This window comes from Caenorhabditis elegans, chromosome V, assembly GCF_000002985.6.
Source record: "Caenorhabditis elegans chromosome V".
Taxonomy (NCBI): Eukaryota; Metazoa; Nematoda; class Chromadorea; order Rhabditida; family Rhabditidae; genus Caenorhabditis; species Caenorhabditis elegans.
This window is the reverse complement of record NC_003283.11, coordinates 16,823,233-16,841,163: the sequence shown is the minus strand read 5'-3', so window position 1 is coordinate 16,841,163 and position 17,931 is coordinate 16,823,233. Positions and strand designations below refer to the sequence as shown.

The following is a 17,931-nucleotide window of genomic DNA, read 5'->3' as shown; positions in this document are numbered from 1 at the left end:
AAGTGTTAAATTACAAAATCGACTCATCGTCACCATATCAGTCTTATCAATTTCTCTTTATTTGCAACAATTTTAACTTTGTTTTACCCTTTTAATCAATAAATGCTAAGCGGTCTCCGAAAGGTTTTCAGATTTTCAAGGGCAACCGCAGTAGGTATGCAATTTCAAATCACATATCAGTTTTTATTTATCATTGAAAAACAACTACATTTTAAAAATGATACTACAAAAGTATGTACAGGCATTTCAGATGCTCCAGAAAACTACTCGATTCCAAGTGTGTCTGCCGAAGAAACCGAGCCAGACGAGACTCCAAATGAGAGAACAATCGTTGACGCTTATGATCCACCGAAATCAGAGTTTGAGCCAGGAGAGTTAGTTTCTCCATTATAAGCACATGTATCTGAAACAGTTTCAGTCGTCAACGTCATTTCGGGATACTTCACTATACAGTCAATAATCGATTCAAGAAAATGATGCTTATCGGAATTATTAACGTATTTCTAATTCTTGCCTTCTTCTTGTTCATGTTCTTTTTTGTGGTTCAACCGAATGTTCACGGAGGTTCGTGAAAATTTATGACGTGATAATTCCCGTTACTTGCAGGAGAGACTGCAGTGACAACCTTATCGCCTACCACTTCATCAGGTGAGTGTCTAATTCCTCCCAACACACTATCAAGCGAAATAATTATAATCCGATTAATCAGACCGTTTAACATAACATTTATTCAGTCACACTTTGATAAGACACGAACGATGAGGTTTTATTTGTGGGTGCAATGGAGTTTAAATTATTTTTTCGTGAAAGGCAGGGACCGTGCAGAATCATTGTTAGAATTGACTTTTTTAACTGCCTGTTTGACCTCTGAAAAATATTTTTCAATGTGTTGTAATTTATGAACTCTAAAAGTATAATTTTAATTTTTTACAGAAAAAGTCCCAATATGCACCAACAATTTTGTGCTGATCGATGAGAAATGTCTCCAGTTAAATACAACTCTGTACAGTAAACCAACCGCTGAAGCTACGTGTAATCGACTTGGCGCCACTCTCCTCACAATTCAGAGTTCAGAGGTGAGTGTGGTTTTAGGGCCGGAAATTGATGCACGCTGCCTGCCTTCAAGGCCGCCTATGCATGCCTTGTGCCTAGTACCATCAAGTAGGTTGTAGTTAGATATGTAGGCAGGCATAAAGCTGACACAAAATAATATTACCATAAAATAATTTTTGTTTCAGGAGAACCAAAAAATCCAATCTTTCCTCAGCATCCACCAAATCTCTCAAATATGGTTGGGGTTAATTTGCAATGGGAAAAGTGTCACATCTTGTCAGTGGGATAATGGCTCAAATGTCACCTACTATGATTTTGCACCCGGTTTCTCATATCTTACAGGATTTTTCAAGTTCAAGACATGAAAAATTTTCAGGATTCCCAAATGTGGACACCGGAATATGTGTTTCTTATAATATTACACACAATTCAATAGGTCAATGGGAAAGCCTAGTTTGTTATAAACAATTGCCGTTTGTTTGTGAGCTGCCTACAACTACGTCAGGTACGGCTCAAAGTTAGACGACAGAGCGGCCTTTAATTTTAAGCCGCATCTGAAACAGTTACTTCCGAATTCCAGACAACTGCACGAACAACTACAAGAATCACTGTTACATCCAGGTCGACCAATCCGCCACCATCCCGGATGCTCAGAGAATCTGCCAAGCTCAATGCTCCAATCTCCCATCTGTACATTCAGTGACCGAGAATCTCTACCTAACTTCAATTTACAAGTTCTCCGACACAAGTATAATTCTTGGCGGAATCGCTTCTACACCTAAATCGATCTGGTGGTTTGATGGCTCTCCAGTTAACTTTTTGAACTTTAAAACTTCTCAGCGAACTGTTGCCTCTTCTTGTATTGTACTTCATGTTGGTGATGGAGGAGACTGGGATACTGTAGATTGTTCCACTACTGTATCCACATTTTTGTGTAAACGGGCTACGGGTGTCAGTTGTAAATAAAATAATATTCAAATTTTACCAGTATTTCGAGTTTTAAAAAGAAAGAAAAAACATTCAAATTGTTCTACAAATATCAATTGGGCACTGGCGACTGTGTCTGCATTTCCGGACGGAATCTGTTTGAGAGAGACGGTATAAGCCACGAAGCATGTATGGAGGAGCCAGCTGGAGCCATCGGAAGGATACGTTGATTGTAGGCACGGATCCAAATAGTCGCGATCACCTTTCGGCCCTCATAGATTGGACATCCACCATGATTGCTGAGCATCTCCTGGAAAATTCAAAATAAGACTCTGACAGAAGTCAAATTGATCCGCAGCCAAGGCTTTTTTTGGCGGGATCCCCGCGTCTTCTACATTTTGGGAGCAAAGTTAGCAAGCTTACAGGTGGCTTTATCTATCCGCAAATAAACTTTTTCTGAGCCTACATCCGCAGCCGACATCGAGCGAGGACCACGGTGCCGCGCCGGCCTTCCAGCGACCACAACCACGCTGTTCCACGCTGCATGTCGCGTCTTTCATATAGTGCGACGCGGAACCCAAAAATTGTCCGGCGCTGGCTTTGTTTTACGGCAGGCGTAACGTCCTGAAACCGCGCCTGCCTCCCATGGAAGCCCTAGTTACCTTCTCTTCATCAGCCTGTGCGTTGAACCAGAAAAACGCGTCTCCAGCGTTGGCGCGAACTGTGGAACCAATACTTGGGAATACGGTGCCTGTAAAATACAGCTAGCTCAATGTCCTGCGAAAGACAGCACATACCTCCACCCTTCTCAGCAGGTTTCAGTACAAAAATGAGAGTTCCAATTCGGTTTCCCGTCTTGTTCATCCACCAGTCGTAGTCCTGTTTGCTACGGTAATCCAAATAGTCATAGTGCACTGCGTAATGACCACCGGGCAGGTAGGAGAGGGCCTGGAAAGTTGATTTTTGAAAAATTCCAACATTTTAGCGCTAAATTTTGAATTCAATTTTCAGATGGAGCAAAGTTTCAACCTTTCTGAAAGTATCTGAAATTTTCAAATATTCCAGAAACTTCTGGAATTTTTTGTAAACCATTACAAATTTTTTAAAAATTTTTAAAAGTGTTTTTTTTTTGGAACTTTTAGAAAAAATCAGGAAGTCTAAAACTGAGTACATCTGGATATTATTTTAGAAAATCATACCGAAAAATGTTCGGCAACGGTAAGGTTCAAGCCGGGAATCCTTTTCTGAGCCTGCATCTTTATTTCCACTGTAACATTCGAATCTTCCGGCGGAATAAAACTACCGTTGGCCCGTCGATGCGTCGTTTCTATCGATGTCCCGAAATCTGACGTTTTCTGAATCTCCAAATCACGTTGTTCGATGAAATTCAAGAAACTGGCGGTTTGGCGGGGGCTCATGAGATTACGGTAGATCACAAGTGTCGGAGCCCAACTGATAATTTCCATGTCGACCGGGAGCATGTTGTAGACGTAGGTGATGCAGATGGAATCTGGAATTTCAGAATAAATTTCACTGGAATTTTAAAGCCGCAGTACAAAATTATCCGCAACAAAACAACCTGTGCCCCTACAAAATTCTCCAAAGTATTTTGCAAGCTGTGTCACTCATACCCATCATTTTTATTATCTCTGAACTTTTGTTTCCTCCATTTCACTACGTCAGTTGTTGTGGTGGTTATACATATTTTATTGGCAAGTGCAGAGAGCAAAGCTGGCAGATTTCAGAAATAGTGGACTACTCAAAAGCCTGTTCCGGCCTGAAATTATTTCATGTAGCCCGGAAGAGGAGCTACTAGCCAAGTATCCTCTCCGTAAAGGTTGTCCAAAAGTTCCGGCAAAAATCTGAGCCCAGTGTGCTCATTGAGCAAAAACGTCCGTGAAAAAAAAAACTTGTCAACCCACATATCATGTTCCTTCTAGACATCAATCTTCTATGTTGATCAGGGACAACTATTTCGAAATTATTAGCTTTTTTCCTTGAAGAAACCCTTTTTTCTGTTCGATATCTATGCCTGATTAATGATATTTCGGAACAAAGCTCAGAAATTCTCGAAAAAAAATCAAAATGAGGAAGCTGCGGTGCTGATCGGAGCACATATGCTTCCGATTTCTTGTTGAGTGTTTGGCACAGAAAAAACAAGCATAGGAATCAAAAAATTTGCTTCAAGGAGCTTGAAATAATTGAAATTAATTCTGGAAACATTCAAATTTGCTCAGAAAATTGAAAAAAAACAGTTTTCAAATTAGTTGTAGTATTCTATGAAAATTAGCTCTCAAAATCCACCTTCAAACTGTACTCCAGTATTTTCCAAATTGCTCTAAGAAGCCTCGAAAAACAAAACTCAAAATGTTTACAACTAATTTCATTTTTATGAAATTGGAAAGCTCTGAGCCTTCGAAAATCAGTTTTCAAACGCGAAAAAAAATCCTGGCTCCTTCAAATTTGCTCTAAATCATTTGAAACTTAACTTCGAAAGTCCGAAATTTTCCTAACTTTTTTCAAAAAATGTTCAAAAAACCCAAAATTGACCTCCAGACTTCCCATTTTTCTCCCAATCATCAATCTTTTGCCACCTCAAAATTTGCGACAATTGATGTGGTGGCAACAACTGTTCTGATATCTCTCTTTTTTGCAAATTGATCCTCATTTTGATTGGCACCGGTGGTCTGATAAAAGGGATTCCCCCGGGGAATTCCTGCTAATTTCCGAATTCCCCTAGCACATTTTCTACCACAGAAAAAGAAAAGTAAGTAGTATTCCCAAAGCTTTCCCGTGAGAGCTCCGAGAGCTCTAGGCTCACACACACACATGTCGTTTCTATCTTGCGGCAAAAAGTGATGATGGGTTTTGAATTACCGCCGTTTTCACTAGTGCTTCTTGCCCGCCTCCGCCATTCTTTTTCGCCCTGTTTTATTACACTGTTCGCTTCTTCGTTTTGTTTCGTATGCAATATGTGCATCAGCAGTAGGAGCAAAAGTTATAGACGGGAGATAGAGAGAGAGTACAAGATGGAGGCGGAGAGCAGGGGAAAACAGGGAGGGAGGGGGTTCCGCAGGAAAAACATGTTTTAAACTTTGGTTTTAGTTTTCAGTCTTCTCCTCCTGATTCACTCATTCTGCCATTCGTTGTGATCAGATTACGTCATGCTTTTTGATTTTCCAGGTCTTACTTTTTTACCGTATATCTTGTCTAGCCTGATTAATATGCCATCGGCCGGGTTTTTTGCGGCTGCCATTATGAATTGTGGTTTTGTGAATATTTCGTAAAATTCAGTCTGCTGCAGCAAGCTTTAATAGAATTTTGGAAAACCCTGTGAGATGTCGGATGCATTGGAAACTGTTGGTCTTGTGAAAACCAATTCAATGTCGGCTGCAGATTTGTTTTTGTTTTTTACACTTTTTGCAAAACTTTCTTGCAGCCAACATGTCCTGGGTTAAACTAAATTGTATCAATGTCGGCGACAACATTTTACTTTTTAAAAACTATCGAAGCTGCTTGCAGCTGATTTCTCACGGGTTCCCAAAGTTCCGCTAAACCCAGTTATGTGTCGGCTGCTATAACGTATCATCTAAATATAAATTAATTTCCTTGCACCCGACATTTCCCGGGTTCACAATCTATTACGTCTTAAAATTTTGGCTGGAAAAAATTACAAAAACCTCTGTTTTATGGAAACTTGCGGCCGACATCTGCCGGGTTCAACAAAATGTCTCGATGCTTTAAATGTACAAAATACACCCGGTTAAGTGTCAGCTGCAGATATCTAAGCCTATACTGAAAATTAGTTTGCAGCCGACATTTCCCGGGTTTGCCGCCGCCGCCACCGGTCGGCTGCGTCGGCCTCTTTAGGTTACCGTAGTATCTTTCAGAACATTTTATGTTCTTTGTTCTAATTCTCAAATCCCATTTCTCTACTAACTTCTTCCATATGCTATTATTTTTCCTTCCTGCTCCGCACACATACTAATCAAGATTTATTGCTCAATTTCTCTTTCCCGCCCCGCTTGCCACTTCTCACAGATCAACTTTTCCAGGTCATTTTTCCCCGCCAAAATGCTGATTGAAGACGAGAACATTCGCTACGGCGGAGCTCAGGCTGATGTTGAGGACGTAAGAAGTTGCTCAATTTTCAGATTACTTAAAATTAATTTCAGGATGCCGCCCGCAAGGCTCAAGAGCGTGAGCTCAAGAAAGCCGAAGTCCGTAAGCGTATGGAGGAGGCAGCAAAGAAGGGATCCAAGAAGAAGGGTTTCTTGACTCCAGAAAGAAAGAAGAAGCTTAGAGTGAGTAAAGCCTTGGCTGTAACTTTTTAGATATCAGAATAATTCCAGAAACTTCTCATGATGAAAGCCGCCGAGGACTTGAAGCAACAGCAAATGCTCAAGGAGCAAGAACGTCAGAAGACCCTTCAGCAGCGTACTATCCCACTTCCAGACGTCGACTCGATCAATGATCAGGGACAACTCTTGAAGATCTATGAGGATATGTTCGCCAGAGTTTGTGCTCTTGAGGAGGAGAAGTTCGATATCAACTTCGGAGTATCCCAGACTGAGGCAGAGATCAATCAGTTGACTATTCAAGTTAATGACTTGAGAGGAAAGTTTGTGAAGCCAACATTGAAGAAGGTGTCCAAGTACGACAACAAGTTCAAGTCATCCGGAGAAGTTAAGGTGAGAGATTGGAAATAATGAATTTTGTAGAAACTTTTCGAAGCCTCGTTAGGTGTCGGCTGCTGCAAGACAATTTTTGAAATTTTTTGAACAGACCAGTTAGGTGTCGGCTGCAAACTATAAATGTGGGCATCTAACTATTGCGTTTGCAAAACAGATGCAGCCGACATCTTTGGGGATCACCCAAAGCTCGCTAATTCCCGTGAACTGTCGGTTGCAACAACTTTTCGTGCCAAATGCAGAAAACACCAAAAATGCGTTAAAATTGTGTAAAAAAATGTTAAAATGCTCAACTCAAACACGGCAAACCACTATTTAATTTCGGAAAGAAAAATTTGACTGAAAATTTCCATTGAAAAATATTCCGATATCTTTTTAAAAACATTTTAGTTTTTTTAAAGTTCTCAAATTGTTCCAATTGATTTCCACCAAATAACAATAAATTTCAGGAAAAATCAAACTTCCGCAACAACCTGAAAGTGGTCAAAAAGGAGACGGACCTCGACGAAATCATGGCAAAGAAGAAGGGAACCGCCGACGGAAAACCAGAATGGTCCAAGAAAGAGAAGAAGGAAGAAGAGGCTGCACCAGTGGAACTAGCTGCTCCAGTCGAGCCAGAGGCCGAGCCAGAACCAGAAGCCGCCGAGCCAGCAGCTGAAGAGCCAGAAGCCGAAGAGGAAGAGGAAGAAGAGGAGGAAGAGGAATAAGAAGTGGTGATCTTTTTGTAGATTTTTATGTGCTTGAGCTTATTGATTTTTTATTGTCAAAAAAAAAATTAAATATGATAATCGCATTTTTCATTGCTACTTATGAAAGTTAATGGAGAGAAATTGAAATAAATCTTTTGAAAACTGATAAACCCCCAAATTTTGCTAAGTAGCCTTGCTGCAAGCGCGCTCTGCGGACAAAAAAACGGTATATACCAAATATAAAATTATCAACGGAGCGCGATTACACACAGACACTCACCATTTTTCTGCCATTTCGTGTCCTTTGTCTCATCATCACAAAGCTCCAACTGATCCGTGCTCCACCATTTTTCACCCAAAAAATTCGTGAATTGCTCGTTGAAATCGTCCTGGGCGAGCAGCCAAATATGTCTGCATTGGCTGTAAAGCCACGTGGCACACAGTAGAGAAACAAGACCCAGAATTTGACGGAAAGTGACAGAAATCATGATGGTTTTCTAAAAATAAATATGATTAAGTTGCGGAAAAAGCGGAAAGTGGGAAAGTTTATCGAAACAAAAAAAAACAACAGAAAAGAAAACATACCGGCGACGGCAGAAAATGCAACTTCAGTTTTATCCCGATTTCCACGTACTGAGCACATTGTGCAAAATGAACTTTTGGAGAATAAATGGAGCAAAGGGTCGAAAAGGTTCAATGAACTTTTTCACGCTGAAATATATTTGGGATTTTAATTTATTAGAAACGTTAAAAAATATATTAATTCTTAAATTGACAGTTTTAAATTTGAAAGCTATATTTTCAAAGGATCTGTAAATTTTTTTCAAATAGGATTTTGTATTTTTGGATATATTTCTGTTTTAAAAATGTTGCTTCTTTTTTTTCAAAAAAAAAAGTTAAATTTTTGAAATGTTGTCGGAAATTTTTAAGAAACATTGGATCAGAAAAATTCCAAAAAATTCAGTTTTCTTAAAATAACGGGCAACAAATTTTCAAAAACACAAAAACTAGGCATCCGCGCCTTCACGCCTGCTTACCTACCTGCCCTACATCTCTTTGTCTGCATTTTGGAGTGAAGTTAAAACAATGGCATTTTCCATATTACAAATTTGATTACTGAAAGCTCAACAAATAGATTTCAAAATGTTCAGGTGAATTCTGTCTTTAGGCAGGCAGGCGTGTAAAAAACTTACCTTTGAGAACATTTGTCCTCGATTTGTGATGTTTCAAAAAAAGTAGACTGAAAAAACGCGTTGTTGTCTAACTTCCGCCATTTATTATTAACATTCTAGTGTGAAATTATCAACTCTGGCATATACGGGGTGCTATAATTATGTTGTCAGAAGAATGGAAAAGCAATTATCATTGCCAAAACGGGCTCGGATATGGCATTTGCAAAAAAATGAATTCGCTAACAAGAGACTGAGTTCCGACTAGTTGTTGTATATCTTCCAAGTTATCATTTCATATTATTTAATTTTTAAAAAAAATTTTTTAACAACCTGGAATTTCAGTGAGTTTTTTTTCGAGTTGACCTGAAATTATCTATGGAGTTTCGTTAGATATCTGAAAACTTCAGTTCACGTTTACAGGTGAAATAACTACTCATAGTGCCAACCAATGCCAGGCGGTTTATTTTTGGAGTGTACACAATTTCAACTTTGAGCTCTAAACTTTCACGCATGGTCAATGATTTCAAGCAGCTGAAAATTTCGGTCAAAGTTTGAACCCTCCTCCTCCTTTCACTAGGTACATTTTGAGTAGTGTTACACAAATGATCAAATGGCGCCTGCCTATTGCAACCAAACCGGCTACCTACACACTGCCGATTTTCAACGATTGGTGCTCCATGTCATCAGCTTTATCTCGATTCCGATCCACGTGTTCGGAGTTTTCTGTGTATTTTTCAAAACGCCGATATCTATGCAATCCGTGAAGTGGAGTATGATGAATGTTCACTTGTTCAGTTGTCTTTTGGATTTGGGATTGAGTTTTTTGACGACACCATTTGTATTTTTTCCGTTAATGGCTGGATATCCGCTGGGTTTTTTGGAGTATCTAGGTGTGGAAACAGAGCCTCAAGTCTACATGATCATTTTTATGGGAGCATGTAAGTTTGTCCTGAACTCTGTAGTTTTACTTGAGCACGGTATATGTAGGCTTGGCCTGGTAGCTGGGGTTAGAGTGCCGGCCCACTGTGATAACTTGACCTTTTCAACAGGCCTATTGATGTCACCCAAATTTTGTTCCCTACATTAAAATGCCATTAAAAAATGATGTTGGTCGCAATTAGCCCAAACTTTATTAACTTCTGATCTAAATTTGGTTCTGTGAAAATTGCAAGCCGAAATGAAAGTCAGATTCTTACAGTTTATGATATCAGCTTTCAAATAACATAAATTTCAAGCCAATCGGCCAACATAATTTCACAGGGTTATCTAGTAAGGCTAGTAAGGAAAGCATGCTAAAAACCAAAGGACCTTAAAAACTTAAACGAATAGTAAAACACCTAATAACCATCCTAAAAATTTCCAGACTTACTGGTGGCCATTAGTATTGTCTTTGAGAACCGCCTGTTTGTCCTCGTAATGACCAACAAGAACCTTCATCGCTACGCCACTCCGATCTACCTTATCCATTATATAATACCACTAATAGTTATTCCAACTGTCATCAAAATCCCCGATCAGGAAGAGGGTAAGAAGAACTTCATCAATTTATTTGAATGTGTACCTCCGTATGTTGAACTGAAGAATGTATTCTATTTGATCCTTGTCAAGAAATTCTTTCTTATAAGTTGCGGAATTTTCATAATGGTTTTGTTCTTGGAAGTTTGGTTCTTGGCATATATGACTGATCGGAAGCTAAAGCAGCAGATGACAAAGACAATGTCCCAGAAGACTGTAGACTTGCATCGCAAGTTTCAAAGAGCATTCATCTTGCAGGTGAGTCTATAAAATGTAAATGGCTCTATATCCATATTCAGCTCCTCATCCCATTCCTGATCGTCTTCGTTCCACTTGGCTACATCGGGTTCACCGCGATCTTTGACTATCACAATCAGTTTTTCAATAACTTGACATTAATTATAATATCATCTCATGGATTCTTCTCAACGATTGCAATGGTAGCTCTTCATGCTCCCTACCGGGAATATACATTGAAGTTATTTCCATTTTTTAAACGTCTGAGCTCCTCGCCTACAAACCTGACTGCACCGCAGAGTGTAATGGTGACGAATATGTGACATTTTGGGATAAATTATGAGTTTCCAGAATTTCTTTGCTTTGAATTATGTTGTTCTGTATAAAATGAAAAAAATCTTTTTTTAAAGAAATCGACATCAATAATAAAGCGTATTAAATTTGATAGATTTTTCAAAATCTCAATTTCTAAGTAGTTTTTGGATCAAAAATAAGAGAAGCGTCATTCTGCGAGCCCACAGGTAGGGCTTCCATGTAGGCCCCAAAACGCCTGCTTCGCGCCACAAGTTGCGCCTTTTTATAGTGCGGCGAGGAACCTGAAAAGTGTCGGCCGCAGCGAAAAAATCACCTTTTGCACTATGTTATGTAGACACCAAGCCTTTGATTCCCCGACAGAATGCAGACTTGAGGCGATGAGGCAGGCGTCAGGCCCTGAAACCGCGCCTGCCTCTCATTCATGTCCTACCTGCGAACATAAATTGAGTCCTGGAGTCATGGGGTCCAAGGGTCCAGGGGCAAAATGGTATCTGTTTTTTTTACGTAGATTATTTTTCGGCCAAATTCACAAGCTATACAATAATCTCTGAACCCAGACTCGTGGGCTTTCACTTCTCTTCTATAAAGTTCAAATACATAAGTGCCTATTGCACCCAGACAGCACCGCGCGCTGCATTTCTGATCGCTTACTCAGGAAAAACCAAAAAACCTCAAAACAAGCAGTTATGTATAGCATGCCTATAATTATTGCCGCGAGCCAATTTTCAAGTTCTCCAAAGACTTTTGAGACAACTTTTCTAAACAAGGTTCTTTGATTATTTGATTTTGCTCACTTTGTTTCAATTGTAATGGTATACGACTACTGCAGCATTACTGACTACCTTTACACTCCGGACTTTTTTGAGACAGTACTCCATGTGATCAGTTATATCTCAATTCCTGTTCATTGCTACGGAGGCTTCTGTGTATTTGCAAAGACACCGATATCTATGCAATCTGTGAAATGGAGTATGATGAATTTACACTTGTTCAGTTGTCTTTTTGATTTGGGAGTTAGTTTGTTCACGATTCCATATATATTATTCCCAGTACTCGCTGGATATCCATTGGGGCTTATGCAGAAGTTTGGAGTACCGATTGAAATTCAAGTGTACGTAGTGTTATTTGTTGGAGCATGTAAGTGGTTTTATTGGCAATTTGATTATAGAAAGTTGCATTTTTCAAATTTTTCTTGTTAGTTGAAGTTCAGGCGAAAGTAATAAGGAATTTAGTTTTAAAAGTTTATGCTCCCTAATGAAGTTTATGTGAATTGTAATAGGACCTTTCAAGTAGGCTACGACAGAAATTGTTAGCTGCAAAAAACTCTAAGAACTAGAAAAAAGTGGTTCTAAAACTTTTTATGTCAGGCCTTTTTTTTGAAAATTTCTCTGAAATTTTGGAAAAGCAGTAGTGTTTCAATTTATACCCTGGACGTTAAAAACTATAATCTTGTGTTTTCTGGCCAATTTTTGCCAAATATTTTGCCAAATCCAAATTTTTTTCAACTTTCTTCAAACCTTGGTCGGGTGACTTCTAAGCTATTTGGCACAGAAAATACCGAAAATTGTTCTAGTGCTCAAGTTTAACCCGTTTCAGTCATGTTGGTCTCCATCACCATCGTCTTCGAAAACCGCCTATTCGTCCTTGTCCTCTCCGACAAAACCCTTCAACGGTTCCGTACTCCAATCTACATTCTCCATTATATCCTTCCAATAATCTTCCTCCCGGCACTGGTCAACATTCCCGACCAGAAAGCCGGGTACAGAAATTTGATGGACCATTTTGAATGTGTTCCACCGTATGTAGATATTAAGAAAGTTTTCTATCTTGCAATTACTAAGAGATATTTTCTGGGTGGATGTGCTTCATTTATAGTTGCAATGTTTGTTGAGGTATGGTTCTTTGCATTTATAACGAATCGGATGTTGAAGAAGCAAATGACAAAGACAATGTCACAGAAGACTGTGGACTTGCATAGGAAGTTTCAGAGAGCCTTCATTCTGCAGGTGAGCCTATAAAAGCCTTCAAGATTTGAGTTAGAAGCTTCATATCTATAGATTCAGCTCCTCATCCCATTCATCATCGTCTTCTTACCAATCTGTTATGTCGGGTTTTCTTGTTTCGCCGAGTCAGCGTTCCACAATCAGGCATTAAACAACATCACAATAATTATAATATCATCTCATGGATTCTTCTCAACAATTGCCATGATAGCTCTTCATACACCATACCGGGAGTATACACAACAGTTATTCCCGTTTTGTAAACGTCTGGACTTTTCGTCGTCCAATCAAACTGCACCGCAAAGTGTGATGGTCACTAATATGTGACGAGTTTATCTCGTGTTGGCTCCCTTTTTTTCTAAATCTTATTTTTATTTCATGTGTGCAATAAAATTTTTGGTCTTATAGAAAATCTTTTGGTTTCAAAAAAGACGTTAAAAATTTGTTAATTTTATGCAAAAATTTTTACAGTTTCCAGAAATTTCCAGACGTTTATTTGTTTGAAAACGTTTTATATTGGCTCTCTATATTGTTATGAAACATGTAAGAAAACAAGTTTCAAAGCCATTTTCAAAATGGGAAAATATTCTGAAAATATCACTTCGACTTTTTTCCAGTTCAAAGTGCTCCTATGCGGTTCAATTTTTTGAAGGGTCCTATTTAAAAGTTCCTTTTCCAAAAAAAAAAGGGTTTATCTAAAAAAAAAATTAACTCGAACACTTTCTTCCTGTTGAGTGCTAATAGTTCTCATTTCTAAGATCATACGAACCTTGCAAAGGAAATGGGAATAATTATTGGTCAAGTTGTAGTAACCAGAGAAGTGGAGTATGATATTATCGCCACTAACATTCATGCGCTAGTCTATGATTATTTCCACAGACAGAAAAGCAATTTTTAAGCTGAAACGAGCTTTTTGAACAAGAAAAAGAAGACAATTTTCTCCGAAAATGACAAGAATTACTCATAAACAAAAAACTGGCTTTCTGGTCATTTGATATTTTTATTTTTCTTCAAAAAATTATTATTCAGTGCAATGTCGTATGCCTATTGCAATCGTACTGACTATATTCATACAGCAGATTTTCAACAAACTGTTCTTCATGCAATTAGTGTTATATCAGTTCCAGTTTATGTCTATGGTTTTTACTGTGTTCTACTGAAAACTCCGCCAACTATGCAATCGGTTAAATGGAGTATGATGAATGTTCACGTGTTCAGTTGTATATTCGATTTATCACTTAGCTTCTTCACGACCCCATATGTATTGTTCCCGGTGCTCGCCGGGTATCCATTAGGAGTTTTGAAGGAAATTGGTGTTTCGGTTGAAGCTCAAGTTTATTTTGTGGTTCTTGTTGGGGCATGTAAGTTTTTTAAAAAGTTTTCTGCAAGAAAATCTATAATTTTTAAATTTTGGTGTATTTTAAATGATAGAAAATAACCTGAAATAATTAAATATAACGGTTAAAAAATTTTCTGAAAATTTTATAATTTATTAAGGTTTTTTTTTCAATTTTGCGAAGGATAACTTCAAATTATTAATTTGTCATGTTTGTTTAAAATTGATAACTTAAAAGAAATTCAGTAAAGTTGCCAAATTTAGCCAAAAAATTCGATAATTCCTTTTGTTTAATTTTTAAAGATTTTTTTAAAGATTTTTTTTTTGAAAAATTGTATGAAAACTTCAAAACGATGGGTAAAATTAAACGTGGTATAGACAAACATTTTTATTGTTTTATTGGACACAAAATTGCCTGGAAACGCCGAATTTCTAAATGAAACTTGCTGAAAAAATTTCAAAATAAAGTTATGGCGGCTCAAAAAGTGGCCTAAAAATAGTTAAAATATGAGATTTAACCGACTTGTCAATGCCACTGTGCCTGGAAATCAACTTTTTTGTAATTTTTTTTAATCAGCCATTTAACATTCGTGTTTTCTGACGGCTCTTGCTATGTGCATATCTGCTCAAAAGCCGCGATGTTTTTACCGATCTTGTAGCTTAAAATTAATTGATATTTTTAAAATACTCCTGAAAGAGCTGAGCTGTGCAACCTTTTAATACAAAACTAGCTCGCTGCTGTGCATTTTCTCAACTAACTTTAATCTATTTTTCTAATCTAAAAATATGCTTTATAGGTAGTTAACTAACGTGCATACGTGCATAATCTTACTAGCTAGAAATCAAAAGGATATGTGATCATGGTATTTATAATTTAATTGGAGGGTTTATCAGTTTTTGATCAAATAAATTTATAATTGAAATTATTATAGAATTTGATTTAATTTTAAACAAAGTAGAGCTATTGGAAATTTCAACTACTTTTAATTCCAGACATGATGGTGGCAATCAGTATAGTTTTCGAAAATCGTCTATTCGTTCTTGTGATGACCAACAAAATGCTGCACAAATTCGCATTACCAATTTATATAATCCACTACATCTTCCCTACAATCGTCCTTCCATCTCTAGTCAAACTTCCCGATCAGCAGACAGGCAAAGCTAACTTTCTGCTCAAATATGGATGTGTTCCACCTTACGTGGACCTCGAACGGGTTTTTTATTTAATAATTACAAAACGATATTTTCTAATCACTTGTGCTGTATTTATATGCACCATGTTTGCTGAGGTGTGGTTTTTTGCGTTGGTAACGGATCGATTGTTGAAGAAGCAGATGACGAAAACTATGTCTCAGAAGACATTTGATCTACACAAAAAGTTTCAGAGAGCTTTTATACTGCAGGTAACAATAATTATAATTTACGCTAAATAATGGGCAGCGAGTTAGCAATTTGAAAAATTGAAAAAACTGACAAAACCGATTGCTCGGCAGTCGAAAATAACGCCAAAATTTTCTCCGTTTGACAAAAGTTTTCGCGTTTTTGAATAAGAAGAGTATTTAAAATTTATCGATAGAGCACACTTGCATTAACGTAGTGAAAAATTTAATGTTTTTCCTAAAGCTTTCAAACAATCCTCCACGGTAAAATAAGGCCAATTTACTACTTTTTTCAGCTTCTCATCCCATTCATCATTGTATTTCTACCCATATCTTACATCGGGGTCACTTGCATTTCTGAATATCACAATCAATTTTTCAATAACTTGACATTAATTATAATCTCATCTCACGGATTCTTCTCAACAATTGCAATGATTGCACTACATGCTCCATATCGGGAATTTACACAGAAAATATTCCCATGTTTAAAACGGTTCAGCTCTTCGGCAACCAGTTCAACAGCGCCTCAAAGTCTTATGATTACTAATTTATAATTTTGAGATGTTCTGAAATAAATGATTTTATATGTACATGCATATTATGTTGCAGGTTGATTTTTGATTCCAGAAATGTTTTTAAAGGTATTTTAGGGTTCGCAATAAACTAAAGCCGACCAATCAGAATTACTGTGCCCGTGTCGCTGATTGGTCGACGCCTGTACGAGAATTTTGGCGGGAAATTCAAATTTTCTGAAATATTTTGAATTCAATGTTTATTGCCTAATGCTCAAATTCCCTCAACAATTAATTTTTGATCAAAAATGTGAAAATTTTTGGTCTGTCTGCAATGGAAGCCTTTCAAAACTCAAAACTCAGTAATTTCCGTCTTTAAAATATTATTTCAAAGATCTAAAAGTACATTTTCATCTAGACTTTTAATTGTTTAATTAACTTTGAATTCATTATCTCAATTCCTCTTTCTAGGAACAAAAATTGCACTCAAGCGCCACAAATTGTTTCATGTGCTCCCAGCCCCCTTTTCATCAAATTTCAAAATTCTTGAATCTTTGATGTCATCTGAAAATGTCATTTGACGCCACCTCCCTTCGAATTTCAATTTAATTTTTCTTTTCTTCTTCCTCATCTTTCTTAGTTTTACTAATTGCAAACAAATTGGTATTCACGGGAGGTTTTGGGAGGAACAATTTGGGAATTGAAAATGAAACTTGGAGCAGCGGTGGGCGGAGCGTTTTGTACGAAAAATGTGGTCAGGTTTTGTGTGGAGCAAGATTTTTTTGGAAAATATGCATTTTTCTAGGTTTTTTGGGAGCAGGCTGAAAATTTGAAATTTACGACCTTTTTATTTTAAATATTTTTTTAAAATAGCAAGCATCAAGCAGCTTTTTTTCACTGAAATTTCAAAACTTCTAACGTTGTTCAACTATTGAAAATCGCAGGATTTTTGAGAAATTTGTATTTTTAGCAATTTTTTCACGGAAAAGCGAAAAATCTTAGTTCTGAAATTAAACAGCTTTGAGCTGAAAATTTATATATCTCACAATATTGTATTATTTTCAGGGCTCGTAGAATTGCCTCAAAAGCGGTTTTTGTAGATTTTTTTTGAATTTGAAAGATACTTAGGGGTTTTGGAATTTTATTTCAAATTTTGGAAATATGTTTTTTTTTTGAAAACAAATCTGAAAAATTTTCAACTCATTTTGACGAAAAAATTTCGTTTGTCGTGTTTGAATGCATTTTAAGGTGCTTTAAAATGTCTTTAAACGCACCGGAAACATCGAAAGCTCTGCGAAAAATATTTGGAGCTTCTGGAGCAATTTTACAAAAAAAAGATATTTCCGGCTTCCCAACTTTCCAATTTTTAAACCCAAATAGTAGGTCAACTGTTCTATTCCCAAAAAAATGTCTATGAATTTCTGAAAGCTAGCAGTAATGAGTGAGATATGTCAACTTTTGGATGCAAGCCTGTCAGGAAACTATCTTGCAAAAAGGTCTTAGAAAAAAGTGTAAAAATGATAGTACACCCACTCTTTATTTTATCGCCACGTGCCTTTTAATTTTTTTTTTTAATTTATAAAATGTCGATTGCGTGACCACTAGAACAAAATAATTTTCAAATTTTTCATAAATTTTTAATCGAATTTTTGACATTCTTTTTGTGTGCTCTGTCTTCTGAGCTAGAAGTTCTGGCAGAAGCGGAAATTCAGATTTTTTGGGGAATTTTTCCACTGCAGAATAAATTAAGGTTTGAACTTTTGCTTGTGAAGCTCTAAAACACAATTTATTTTTTTGGAAGTTTGTAGTATCAGAGAAATTTCAAATGTGCAGTTAGAAACATACGTTTGTATGTTTCTAGCTGTAAATTTGAAATTGAAATTCGTTAGTTATTTTTTATAACTTTTTTGAAAAGGTAAAGGTTTATTAATTCTGGAATTTTAAAAAAATTCTCAGAAAATATGCTGTTTGTTTATACACAGTGCAAATACCTTTATTTGTTATCCCTGCTTATAATTTTTCTCAGACCGACTTTCCAGGTGTTAGTATTAATCTCTAAAATTTTCGGATAATAAAAAAATTCCTGGTTCTTACCGGAT

General features: G+C 37.1%; 6 protein-coding genes across 6 annotated transcripts; 5 read left to right on the top strand and 1 right to left on the bottom strand.

The window, feature by feature from the left end:
• Nucleotides 1-102: 102 nt before the first annotated feature.
• clec-40 (C-type lectin domain-containing protein) lies at nt 103-2,043 on the top strand (the record flags this gene model as incomplete). The annotated part of the gene is made up of 8 exons (NM_074851.4): nt 103-154; nt 251-374; nt 419-564; nt 607-648; nt 934-1,076; nt 1,239-1,377; nt 1,430-1,558; nt 1,634-2,043. 8 exons carry the CDS (start codon nt 103-105, stop codon nt 2,017-2,019), a joined length of 1,161 nt encoding a protein of 386 aa, NP_507252.3. The 3' UTR covers nt 2,020-2,043.
• Nucleotides 2,023-7,990, bottom strand: phy-3 (Fe2OG dioxygenase domain-containing protein). Its single transcript, NM_074850.4, has 6 exons — nt 7,946-7,990; nt 7,641-7,857; nt 3,180-3,490; nt 2,778-2,928; nt 2,643-2,731; nt 2,023-2,290 (listed from the first exon to the last, which is right to left on the bottom strand). The coding sequence occupies exons 2-6, from the start codon at nt 7,846-7,848 to the stop codon at nt 2,093-2,095; spliced, it is 957 nt and encodes a 318-aa protein (NP_507251.2). The 5' UTR covers nt 7,849-7,857; nt 7,946-7,990; the 3' UTR covers nt 2,023-2,092.
• tni-3 (Troponin I 3) lies at nt 6,036-7,526 on the top strand. The gene is made up of 4 exons (NM_074849.9): nt 6,036-6,111; nt 6,156-6,284; nt 6,333-6,671; nt 7,121-7,526. Exons 1-4 carry the CDS (start codon nt 6,055-6,057, stop codon nt 7,376-7,378), a joined length of 783 nt encoding a protein of 260 aa, NP_507250.1. The 5' UTR covers nt 6,036-6,054; the 3' UTR covers nt 7,379-7,526.
• A 1,152-nt stretch (nt 7,991-9,142) lies between the features above and the next one.
• Nucleotides 9,143-10,607, top strand: srh-215 (Serpentine Receptor, class H; the record flags this gene model as incomplete). Its single annotated transcript, NM_074847.1, has 3 exons — nt 9,143-9,470; nt 9,896-10,305; nt 10,347-10,607. The coding sequence occupies 3 exons, from the start codon at nt 9,143-9,145 to the stop codon at nt 10,605-10,607; spliced, it is 999 nt and encodes a 332-aa protein (NP_507248.1).
• An 801-nt stretch (nt 10,608-11,408) lies between these two features.
• Nucleotides 11,409-12,929, top strand: srh-214 (Serpentine Receptor, class H; the record flags this gene model as incomplete). The annotated part of the gene is made up of 3 exons (NM_074846.1): nt 11,409-11,736; nt 12,196-12,605; nt 12,663-12,929. 3 exons carry the CDS (start codon nt 11,409-11,411, stop codon nt 12,927-12,929), a joined length of 1,005 nt encoding a protein of 334 aa, NP_507247.1.
• Nucleotides 12,930-13,578: 649 nt separating this feature from the next.
• Nucleotides 13,579-15,874, top strand: srh-216 (Serpentine Receptor, class H; the record flags this gene model as incomplete). Its single annotated transcript, NM_074845.3, has 3 exons — nt 13,579-13,963; nt 14,932-15,341; nt 15,614-15,874. Exons 1-3 carry the CDS (start codon nt 13,636-13,638, stop codon nt 15,872-15,874), a joined length of 999 nt encoding a protein of 332 aa, NP_507246.1. The 5' UTR covers nt 13,579-13,635.
• Nucleotides 15,875-17,931: the final 2,057 nt, after the last annotated feature.